Genomic DNA, 12,711 nt, shown 5'->3' on the forward strand with positions numbered 1-12,711 from the left:
GCTTTTACATTATAGTCAATTAAGTAACACGGGGGGGGGGTGATAAGAAATGTTTTCAATAAAAAAAGCTGGATCGGCAAAAAGCAATATGACTTTTGCAATTTCAGTGCCAATTATTGCAATGTGTGGTGTTGTTTTGTAAAAAAAAATCACTTCCCATTATTTCAAGGAAAAGGGCGCCACCGATTGGAAATGAATTCAACTAGAAAGGCCAGCGAACAGCCGTCTGATTCAAAGCGTCCTTTGATTTCCCTTATTTGGGGATAAACAGTGACGTCATTGTGTATCCAAAGGTCACTGACCTTACGATGTGTTTTCCGACTGGGGATGGTACCCGTTGCAAAAATAAACAGATACCATGCAGTGCTTGCAAATAGTTCACAGGGACGCGGGGTGGCACCCGTCTAAAAATGTTTCAGCGCTTTTGAAGAAAAAGAAATGAAGAAAAAGGACGTTGGACTGGAGCTAGCTTGATACGAAAATTACGACATTGAATAAAGTGCAAACTTGAGAGGATTTCGTTTTGAAGTAAAGGTGTTGCCAAGGTGTTGACCGGCTGTAGACATAGGGGTGAGATTTACTTTTATAAATAGTTACGGATACTTTTTAGTATTGAGAATAGATGTTGTTTTTGTTATTCAATAAAATAAAACTAATATTTTTTTTATTGCTAAGCATGCTATTGCTAGGGCAGGGGGGTTACTGGACACTTCGGCACCTTACAAACTCGGCACCTTACAAACTCGGCACCAGCAAACTCGGCACCTCTCAAACTCGGCACCTCTCAAACTCGGCACCTTGCAAACTCGGCACCCACTCGGCACCAAGAATGTCGGCACTAAACAAACTCGGCACTGGCGGGTTTGGGTCCAACAAACTTGGCACCAAACAAACTCGGCACCGGCCTATTTTGGTCCACCAAACCAAACTCGGCACCACAGTAAATACGCGAAGAGTAAACTGGTTTGAATTTAGTTGAAATAACTAGTAGTTATGCTAGCTGATATGACCATAACCGCTTCCGAACTTTCGAAAATTTGCATCAGAGATTTTTTTTTCCCCTTTACGTCCGCACATTTTTTTTTTCAATCATGTTGGTGTGAAAGTGTATCGAGTGTTGATGTAATGGGCTTTGAAAATGTTATCGTTTGGCTGACAATGACTTTTTGATTTTGAAGAGAGTGTGATTTGGGAGCGTGTTTTGCCTACCCATGGCGGCCGACGGTCGTGGGGGACTTTTGCCCCATCACGCCGCGGCGGCTGCGACAGTTCAGCGTGCTCACCCGGTGTTTAGTGGAATCGTGAAGCGATCATCTTGTAATAAAACACAGTGCACGACAGTCTGTAACAGAAATTATTTACACATACTCTTTATTTTGAATAAGTGTTTCATTGGATCAAAGTTTTGTTTAAATGTTTCCAAAAAATACTTGGACATCGAAATTACGTATTTTCGACTCGAAAAGGTTTACACAAAATAAGTTTTAATTATTTTGATACATATCTTTGAAAAGGGCGACCTCACCATGACAGTGAAAAATACATATTAATTATTAGGTATGTATCGTCGATACGACGTCGAACCCGTATACACACGACGAGGATCGGGATTTATTTCAATTTCCAACTGGGTGCCGAGTTTGTAACCGTGGCAGATTGAGCGTTTTCAACCAGGTGCCGAGTTTGTAGTTGTGCATGTGCCGAGTTTGTGGGTGCAGAGTTTGCAAGGTGGAGAGGTTGTGGGTGCCGAGTTTGAGAGGCGCCGAAGTGTCCAGTATTCGCTAGGGGTCATAATCATTCATCAATGTAATCAATGTAACCTGGACCCAATTTCAATGGCTCTGCTTAATTAATCATAGCTGGGCTTTGTGGGTTAATATTTGGAGTTGTGTTTTGTTCAAACTCACTGGCTTCGTGCCCTTCTGAACTTTTTATGATTGATTGCTTTTAATTAACGGCCGCCCTTTTTAAATTTTTGAAAATCGCCTTGTTGGTCACTGTGTGTGTGTCCTGAACTTAATTTTTTACAAAAAGTCAAGGCAAAAATGCCTTTCGGCTCTTAAAAGCTGAAGTATCAGTATGTTTTCTGCTTACCAGGGTCAAGAATTTGTCCAGAAGCCATATTTTGAAAATGACAAAGAAAAAAAACCAGATGAAAAGCATGAAGAAGCCTCAGCAATTGCTGTTTGAATTGACGACTGGTGCTTTTTATGTGGTGGACTCTGTAAAGTTTCAATACAAATTTACAATTTATCCATAGGAGTTCCCCTCACCAGCAGAGGAAAATTGCTGTGCCCCTTCAAAAGTGAAACTCAAGTGTTATTATTGTATACTTTCAGGATAAAGTCTGACTGTTCATCACAGAATGTAATTTTGTATCACACCTGACATCGTAATTGAGGCTTCATCAAACACGTTACTCTGCATTGAGAGAGATGGCTGGTCAATCGGTAAGTAGAGTTTAGCCACCTAGTATCTATCTTGCCCCGTGCTGTGAACATTAATACTTATTATCAATGGTCATTGGACCCAGGGGTGGATTTCACAAAAAGTTAAGGCTTGTCTCATCTCAAGTTACAACAAGTTACTAGTCCTAACTTGCCATAACTTGCTCCTAACTCTTCGTGAAATCGACCCCAGTTTGATTGGGCTGCTTTAAAAGCACAAAAAGTAGCTAACCTTCTAAGCACAACAAAAAAATGCTTCCCACCAGACTATCCGGCGGTGTCATGGCCAAGTGGTTTAGAGCACCGAGTTAAAGTTCTGGTGGGTTTAGTTATTGGGAAGTGGGTTCGAATCCAGGTCATTGTCTCCTTTGAGCAAGACACTTCATTTTAAATGCCTCTTTTTCCATCAGGGGTATCAAATGGGCACCTGTGAGGGTATTGGTTGATGTGTTTGAAAAAGCCTTCAGAGCGCCATGGCAGCCTGGGGCTGTAAGCAGCTAAACTCCCAAGGAGTTGAGAAAGATTTACAGGAATTTTATTGGACCAATGACTAGGGCGCTAATGTAAAGTGCAGTGGAAGGTTATTGTAAAAATGTGCAAAATAATAACTATTGAGTATTGTTGTTAATAGGTTACCAGCCAAACCACGATCTCACATGTACTACATGTATCTGTCTCTGGCTGGTGTCCTGCTTGTTTTTGCTGAACAGAATTTGTTTGGAGAATTTGGGTATTTTTTCGAAATGTCCACAGATTAACATTAAACTTACAGGGTTTGAAGATAGTAATAGTGGAAAGCTTACCTTCAAATATTACTAACCAAGGTTTTGGAGTTTTTGAAAAATGAGTAAAACAAGTCACAAAATAATGTTTGTCTTCTGAAATGAGATGAAAATTATTTTAGCATGTAAAATCCCATTAACTATTTATGGTATTACACCAAAAACATAGCATAACTGGTTAATACGTTTTTACATGCTAAAACTGTTTAACTAATAATTTTTCAAAAATTAAAGCACCTTAATTAATTTTCAATCTGTGTAAGTTTAATGTAAATATGTAGACACTGACATTGTGTGTTGTGTTAGAAAAAAGTAGACCCTTTTTAGGCAGTTACTTTGATGAATGGGACCAGACCTGTTTTTCTCTGTGCCTGATTTTGTAACATTGTCTATGCATCTGATCACCAGTAGCAGTGCTTTCAAGGTAGTACAGGAAGTGATGGGAAGTTTAGTGTAATATTTCACCGTGGATGGAAGTAATTGCCTAACCGCAAACAAGATGTCTGCAATAACAACCATAGATTTCCTTTCGAAGGGAAATCAAATGTGTTTCAGAATGGAAAGCGAGTTCGTAATGTGTAATATGATTAAGAACGGATTTAACAAACAAGTGGCTTTTTGTTTTTGTTTTAAAAAGAAACATTTATCAGTCACCATTGTTGTCATTATTGTCATTGCTTTTTCGAGTTGTCCAGGGTTTGCCCTTAACTTTCCCAGTGACTAGCCAGCAGGACCAGTGAGCAGCTTTTTCACTAGTCCATTCATTACTAGATAGGGATGCTTTCCAACACTAAACTAGCCAGCTCGACCACTTTGTGAGAATACTGACTGAGCCTTTGGCCCTGGCAATTTGGCCTGTCGGACCATTGTTTCAGGGAGAACCCTATGTATGTCCACCTGTTGTCAAAAGCGAAATACCAGACACATTTTCATGTATTTCTCAAAATATTGTGATTTCCTCAAACTTTTAAAGGAACACGTTGCCTTGGATCGGTCGAGTTGGTCTTTGAAAAGCGTTTGTAACCGTTTTTTATAAAGTGCATATGGGTAGAAAGATGTTGTAAAAGTAGAATACAATGATCCACACAAACATGCCTCGAAATTGCGTGGTTTTCCTTTTACCTTGTCGACTAACACGTCGGCCATTTATGGGGGTCAAAATTTTGACTCCCATAAATGGCCGACCATGTTAGTTCGCACAGTAGAAGGAAAACCACGCAATTTCGAGGCAAACTTGTGTGGATCATTGTATTCTACTTTTAAAACATCTTTCCAACCATATGCATTTTATAAAAAACGGTTACAAACGCTTTTGTTTTGACCAACTCGTCCGATCCAAGGCAACGTGTTCCTTTAAGCTACATGCAATATGTTTGTACCTCCTACTTCTTAGCTCCTCCCACTCCCCCAACCAGTCCCCATCTTCTGTCCCTACTGTTTAGAATGGGAAGTCTCACTGTGTTCCTCAGGCATGCAACTCTTCCGCGTTTCCGCGGAATTCCACGTTTGTTTTTGGGTTTTTTACGTGAACATTTAAAAAAATAAAATGTAAGCCTTATATGCCTGGCAACAGCAGTGTACAACTACAATCATGTAAACTAAGCCTAGTACATGCTAACAATGCACCTAAGAGCATAATAAACCTCAACATTTTCTAGGGTACCATTGTGGGTCTCGTGTCCCGTGGCGTTTCGGCTGCCTCGCTCGGCACTTGCGTTGTGCATTTGAAAATGTTCCTCTTTTTTTTTCAACGAGCAGTTGCATGCATGGTTCCTACCATCACTGCAACATGCTGCAACTATGCAAAGAATGGCAACAAAGCAACTTACTCATAGTTAACAAGTTGCTTAGGAAGTCTTCCGTAATCAAATTATTTTGGGAGGTGTTGTTTATTGTTTATAACTGTGCAGTAAGAAAAACACAGTGTCTGTTTGTGTTGCCCAACAATTGAGTGTAGCCCTGTCTTACTAATCCAAATGCACGGGCATTGTTGTGGTGATAGAGTGCTTTACTCCATGTAACCAACAGGGATGATTGAGCTGTTGGACTGACTGTCTTTTGTGTCAAGGGTTTGTGGTCTGAGGTGCCCCCACCACAAGCAATAATATATTTTGAGGAGTTTCACTTTACCAAGTATTTAAGCCATCTACAAAGTGTGTACATCATAGTGCATATAATGTACATTGTACATTGTGTAACACACCATTGTTTTTATACTGTTTTTTGTGTAATTGTCTTGTAATTTGGCCCGCGGGCCAAGAGTAGGATGTGAGTAAACCAATACCAACACGTATTACTTTTTAGACAGGACAGTTTGAGGGTGAATGCTCTGTGTCCCGACACCTCTACTTATGTTCTGACAACCCGATGACTTTCTCCTGGGTTGGTGTTAGTGTTATAATATGATTAGGGAGATTCATGTATTAGGGGTGTCAGAACTTAGGGGCGTCGTGTCTGAACACTCCATGGTCTGAACATGTATGACCTGGTCAAACAGCTACACTAACATGTTCTGCTTAAATGGGTAAATTCAGCATACACAAAAATCTACATGCAAATTAATACACTGAGCGGTTTAAAAAGAATGTACGTTCATGTGCATGAATGGGCCGGCGGGCCACACAGAAATGAGCCACAGAAACTTGAAAACATTGAAATAAGATTTGGACATGAGTTCAATATGCACCAAATAAATTATCGTTAAGATTTAAGTAAATTTATATTTATGGCATAAAATGTAAGAAAGAGAGCTTTCAAGAAAATATACATTACACATGAGTTATTTCATAATTCAAAAGATTGAGTCACTTCGTAAACACAACCGATAGTTTATATAAGTTGGCCAACACAACTAAACTTTGTTAAAATTTGAAGGGAAAAAAACAATTTTTTTTTTTTTACAAATGTACATGTAAGCCTTTCGGGAATCATGATGCCACTGCTATAATTTACCTTCTTCGTCCAGTAGCTTCCTCTTTTTACCATATTAATATTGAATGGTACGCGGTCGCACCTCGTTCATCATGCAATCCTTGACTCTCAATTTCATTATGAAATGTCACAGAAAACCAAGAGGCGACAAAGCTACACTATGGGAGAGAAAGTAAAGGTTGCTGAATACGCAGAGATCCACGGCAACCGCAAGGCAGGTCGAGATTTCAACGTAGACGAATCAATGGTCCGACGGTGGAAGAAGGACAAGGAGATGATGGCCAAGCAGCCGGCAAAGAAGTTGTCCATGAGAGGTGGGAAGCCGCACTGGCCCAAGCTGGAGAAGAAGTTGAAGGAATTTGTCATATCAGAGGCTTCTAGCGGCACGCCTTTAAGTAATCTGATAATAGGACAGCATGCGATGGTAATGGCCAAAAAACAAGGCCTCAAAAATTTCATTGGAGGATCAAACTGGTGCGCTCGCTTCATGCAACGCAATCGGATGTCTTTGGATGGTGAGGGTGGATTGTGTCTTCACCCTAAGCCACAAAAGGTTGTTATGTGTCAATGTGGTCGTCCGCAACTTGTTGATAGTCATGTGGGCCAGTTGATTATCAAAGACGAGGTGTGACACTATGATAACTTTGATAACTTGTAGTCACGACAGCAGTCCGCAACAAACCTTTATGATAAATAGTGAAAGACTAAAGGACAAGCCATCACGCAACTTTTCTGTGCTGTTTGACGCGGATATGAGAACTACATCGTTTTTTCGAATCGCAGAAACGGCATATATTGCTGGAACTGAGAGACTGATTTGAAAATGAAAACAAAACATCCAGATTGCACTGGATCGTATAAATAAGTTCCCGAACCAATTCCTAGAGGAGAAATTAATCAGTCTGAAATTGTTTAAAGTCACAAAAGTACCATGCGCATCTTTCAGAAGACCATCCAAAGCACTTTTTTTGCTATAAAGGATTTGGGTGTTTTTTTTAAACAAACAAAAAACACAATGTCACCCGATTTTTATATACACCATTTGAAGATAATGATAGTAGAAAGCTTCCCTTCAAATATTACTTGCTGATGTGGTGCATAGAATAGATTAAAACAATGTCACGAAAGTATGTTTTTTTTGTTATTCTAAAATAGTTTGTGTCTCTCAAAAAGTTGAAAATCAATTTCTTTAAGACTTCTCAGAAGGTTTCTCAAAAACTTCAACACCTCAGCCGTAATATTTTAAGGGAAGCTTGTGTCTTACAAAAAGTACCTAGACCCTTTAAAAGAAAAGCTGTACTTTTTTAAAACTTTGTTTAATCCTGTTTAGTTTCATTTTAAAAGGACTGACAGAGGTGATTTAGGAATTTGTTAGATGTTGTTGAAAATCTGAAGGAAAAATAATCCGAGAAACAGTTCTGACAGTAAGACAGTTAATATTTCTAAGATTCAAATTTGGGGGGGGGGGGAGGGGAGGGAGGGAGGGAGGGATGTTACATGTACTTTTCATTTTAAAAACACATTACTTCAAAGTGAAATGTTTCTCATAAGTACTTTATACTATCGAAAGCTAACTGTAGGCCAAGTAAGCTTTTATTTACCTTTTTAAAGATAAGTTCACTAAGTTCTCTGTAGAAGCTTAAAACATTTTTGTTATACTACATCACTAGAATAAGATGAATGCAGTTGATCTTATTTCAGTAAAACTGCAAGTCTCAAACTTTACACTAGACCTCTTGCCCAAGTGGACTTGTGTTTTTTTTTAACAATAAAACGTAGTATGAGAGACCTGAACTTGAAATATTTGACTGTGTTGATAATTTTTCCCATAGAGGTCACTTTTTCCATAGAAAAATCTGCTGTGCCACCTCGTTCCCATTGGTGATCGATCTCGCCGCACCATTTTTTTCCCAGCATGCCTTGCTCGATCATAACCCCCTGGAAGTGTAACTCCAAAATATCAAAATATAAGGTATATTTCAATTAGTCCTGTGGTTGATCCGTTCTGTGTTGGGCGTTAGTCGCGCACAAGCTGGATGCGCTGTGCGTAATAAAGTCATAAACTTGCCTTAGTGGCGCTAGTGTTGCGTGACAAAAAAAAGTGAATACGAACATCTTTTTACGCACGTGTTTCGACGTATAGAGCTTTTTGGAGACGCACAGTGTTTCAAATTTTGTGTGTATATGATAGCCAATCAAAGACACAGATCGGAGTTTCCCTCCCAGGGGTTAGAGACGTACGCAGAGCTAGCGTGATACGGCCTGCTGCCCATGGTAGCGAGGTTGCTGCTGTGCCCCTTCAAGAGAGAAGTTCAAGGCCTGCAGACAGTGGAGCGGCCCCCTGTTATCGGCCCCTGTTATATGTTCTTTACATTTTTAATTTTAAGACACTGCAGTGAGCCCTCAAATCAGACATGCTTTGTATTCTAAGAGTAACCTTGTGGGTTTTCCCCAGGTTTTGTTTTTGGTCCCTTTTCTTGTATCTTTGCTGTTGACAACATTGTTGCGTTCACTCTACAAGGTAGAAACACATCCCAAGATCCTGCATACAAATCTTTTTTAAGGAACATGCTGAAGGCACAAAGGCAATGATCAAGGGGCATGGAGGCAATCGCCTCCATTGCCTATGAGAGCCTAGGATATTCAAAAATTTTATAATTTTCAATGTAGGCCTACTGTCTGACAATTTTCAAGAAGAAACCATCTGTTTACATTTAGATATGTACTGTACATGTAGAAGCGGTGCTATAACTGTTTTGTTCGACTTGGTACATTATCTATTACAGTTAAAGGGAAGGTACACGTTTGGTTCTGTCAAATACCAGTCTTCTCACTTGGTGCATCCCATCATATGCATAAAATAACAAGCCTGTGAAAATTTGGGCGTAATCAGTCATCGAAGTTGCAAGAAAATTATGAAAGAAAAAACACCCTTGTTGGACGAATTTGTGTGCTTTCAGATAGGAATAAAAGACTTCTAGCTAGAAGTCTTTTATTATTTTAGTGAGAAACTACCTCTTTCTCAAAAAACTACATTACTTTAGAGGGAGTCGTTTCCCACACTGTTTTATGCTATCACCAGCTCTCCAATGCTCGTTACCAAGTCAGTTTTTAAGTTAATACATGTTTTGAGTAATCACCAAATAAGTACCTTTCCTTTAACTTGTAATGTCCATCTTTCCTGTTGGTTTTTTATGACTGGAAGATGAGAAGACATCCTGTTATTCCCAGCTGAGATATGTCTGACATCGGACTCTTTACTCTGTGTTCTAATAGTCCTGAGGTTTCCTTTGTTTTGTGCAGTTTGCTTTGGTGATCTGCTGATGGTATACCGTTCTCAAAACAAGTTGGCCTACTATGTACAGGGTTGGCAACTACAGGGTTGTTAGGAATAGGTGTCAGGACACTTCGTACCTTTGCCACTTCGTACCCTGGACACTTTGTAGCTTTTCAAAGTACGAAGTGACTTTGGATCCTTCGTACCTTAGACACTTCATACCTTCTTACAAGACACTTCGTACCTTCTCACGAGTCATTTGTACCTTCTCACAAGACACTTCCTACCTTCCTACTAATTCGGGGTTTCTGCATTGTTTATGATTATTTTATGCTTGGTGATCGGATGATTATGAAGTACAAGCAAATCAAACTATCTGTTCCTATTTTGTTGGGACCAAGGAGCCATTTTGACGATTGATTGATTGTTTGACTTGAAAATAGTTGTAAAAAATATTGGCGGAAGATGTTGTCCTTGGCGGTAATTAGTTTCACAGTAAAAATGACATTCACATATTCAAACAAAAATTATAGTTCATTATGTTTTATTAATTTTGATCTCAACAAACATTAAATTATGAGGAATATACATTTTAATGAAGGTCAAAGTGACTCAGCTGATGGTCACCTCGTACCCCGCCCGGTACCCCGCCCGGATTACGGTACGAAGTGTCCCGAATGTACGATGTGTCCAGGGTACAAAGTGGCAAAGGTACGAAGTGTCCGACATCCAAATAACAACAAGCCTGGAGTTACCCGGATATGAAGGAAGCCTGTGTTGTCTATAGTCTTGTCCTTGGTGTCCCTTAAGAAATTTCCCAAAGATTCTCAAATGGAAGGCAGCTTGCATTACCTGAATTAAAATTGATGGATGTGGTTTCAATCTGAGATTGATGATCCAATGGTTAATGCATTTTGGGAAGGTTTGGGGCAAGCCCTTGAACATGTTAACTCAGATTTTGTAATTTAAGACACTTGACACTATTGGTAATTGTCAAAGACCAGTCTTCTCACTTGGTGTATCTCAACATATGCATAAAATAACAAACCTGTGGAAATTTGAGCTTGATTGGTCATCGGAGTTGCGAGATAACTATGAAAGAAAAAATCTCACCTGTCACACGAAATTGTGTGCTTTCAGATGCTCGATTTCAAGACCTCAAATTCTAAACTTGAGGTCTCGAAATCAAAATCGTGGAAAAATACTTCGTTCTCGAAAACTACGTCATTACAGAGAGAGTCGTTTCACACAATACTATCAACCTCTCCCCATTACTCGTCACCAAGTGAGGTTTTATGCTAATAATTGTTTTGAGTAATTACCAAGTGTCCACTGTCTTTAACTCAGATTTTGTAATTAAACCTAAAAGAATTTTACATCATTGAGATTCAGTAGTGTTCACTTTTGCCTGGTTTCTAATGACCTCCTCAAATTGTTTCTCCAAGTGAGACTGTTGCAAGATCGTTTCTTTTGCTTAGGAAACTTTTTGAGCGTGTAATCTGAGGGTGTTTGGCAACACTTGAATAGTCAGCTCCTGTCAATCACAGTGGGTAAAAAACCGTTACAAAAGCGGTTTAGTAAACATGTCAACCCCTGGTCCCAAAGACTGGACACCAGTCACATTACCTGATGGCTTTTGTCCCCGGCTGCCCTCGCACTGTTCATTCTAGATGTGGAGTAAACACTCCAGTTCACCAGTCAACACACCAGGCTTTTCACAAGTTGGTTCTTTATTTTCTCTCTCCCTCTCTCTCTGGGATCAAATCACCCAGAGAGGCTTTTTCTCCAGCAAGTTTGGTTTCCTTGTTCAGGAGAGCTACAACCAAACACTTGGTTACAATAGAGAAGGAGCAAGGGCTCAATCTAGGAGGAAAGTGTACACAAGACTGCATAAGGTTTATCGCAATTCAGAAACGCAATGCATTGTGGGAAGGAATATGGGGCGGTTTCTATGCAGTTTCTACAACTCGTGCACGCAACGCCTACAACTTTGTGTGGGTTCAATAGCGCCCTCTCTTGATATTTTGCTATTCGTGATAAACCTTATGATGGCTTGTAGCTCTACATTTTTACTGGAACAACATTTTTTTTACAGGACCAGATTTAAAATGAGTTGTAACTAAAGTTGAACAAGCGCTAAGAAGATCTATGAATTTCATTTGTCATGCTACTCCAATACTCAACGAAAGATTTTAAAAATTTACAGAAAAACTACACAATGAGGTTTTTATTAGCCCGATCTCCAATGTTAATTTCGAGCGCTGAGAAGTGGCCTTTAAAAAAAAAAACTCTTCTTTCGCAAGGGAGCAGAAAACTTGTATTGCAGAGCTGTGTGTTGTAGTATTCTACCCAAGCAATTCTAGATGACATAGTAGATATGATTGCTTTCTCGTTGTGCAAACTTGATAACGGGTGGATTTCACAAAGAGTTAGGACTAGTCTTATCTCGAGTTAAGACCAGTTACTCGTCCTAACTTAGGACTATCCATGCGATCTGTATAATCTCCTAGGACTAGTCCTAAGTTAGGACTAGTCCTAACTCTTTGTGAAATCGACCCCTGGCCCTTTGGCTTTACAGAGCCATGGCTTGTGTTTGACATATTTTAACACTGGTCAGCTTATATGCCTTGTCAATGTCCTAAGCTGGACCATACCACTAGTCCTTAAGGGATGTTTACTGTCAATCAACATTGGACAGATATTTAGTTAGAGACAAAACTCTGGCAAATTGTCAATGGTGGACAAAACAAGTTCTAAAAATAATTTTAAAGCAAACAAATTAGCTTAAATTTCCCAGGAAGTACCTGGCGTGTAAATATTACACTTCAAGGTAAAGTGATCTTTGAGAACATTCAAAACAAACTCTTATAACCTGCTGAAAATACCGTGTTATGTCGACTTACATGTAGCATGCAGGTCCCAAACAGGTGCTCTTTTGAGGGGTTTAATCATGTTCGCTTTTTGAATTATCAAATAGGCTAAGCAATACACGATAAGGGTAACTGTGTTCTTTTACGTGTGTTACACAACACATGGGACCTACAACGACAAGTATGTTTGTTTTTTTGCCCATTCGAAGGACAAAACAAATGGTTAAATGTTTTGTTTTAAAATTGTTTTAAAGGACACAAGTGTCAAGACTGAACTCAAATCTACACTCTGCTGATCACAAACACCAGAGCTTGAGTCCGGTGATCTTATCATCTCGGCCACACCAAGTCACCAAATTTTATGTCAGGGAATCATAAAAGTGCTTAGGCCTACAGTTGTGAAG

General features: G+C 39.5%; 1 protein-coding gene across 1 annotated transcript in view; it reads left to right on the top strand.

Annotated features, from left to right (window-relative positions):
- Window positions 1–372: 372 nt before the first annotated feature.
- LOC139934413 (breast cancer anti-estrogen resistance protein 1-like) overlaps window positions 373–12,711 on the top strand; it is a 62,506-nt gene continuing 50,167 nt past the window's right edge. The window contains exons 1-2 of the mRNA XM_071928640.1: window positions 373–570; window positions 2,340–2,450. Coding sequence (XP_071784741.1) covers window positions 2,436–2,450 — 15 coding nt within the window. The 5' untranslated portion in view covers window positions 373–570; window positions 2,340–2,435. The remainder of the gene's footprint in view (window positions 571–2,339; window positions 2,451–12,711) is intronic.

The sequence above is a fragment of the Asterias amurensis genome, chromosome 3, assembly GCF_032118995.1.
Source record: "Asterias amurensis chromosome 3, ASM3211899v1".
NCBI classification, from domain to species: Eukaryota; Metazoa; Echinodermata; class Asteroidea; order Forcipulatida; family Asteriidae; genus Asterias; species Asterias amurensis.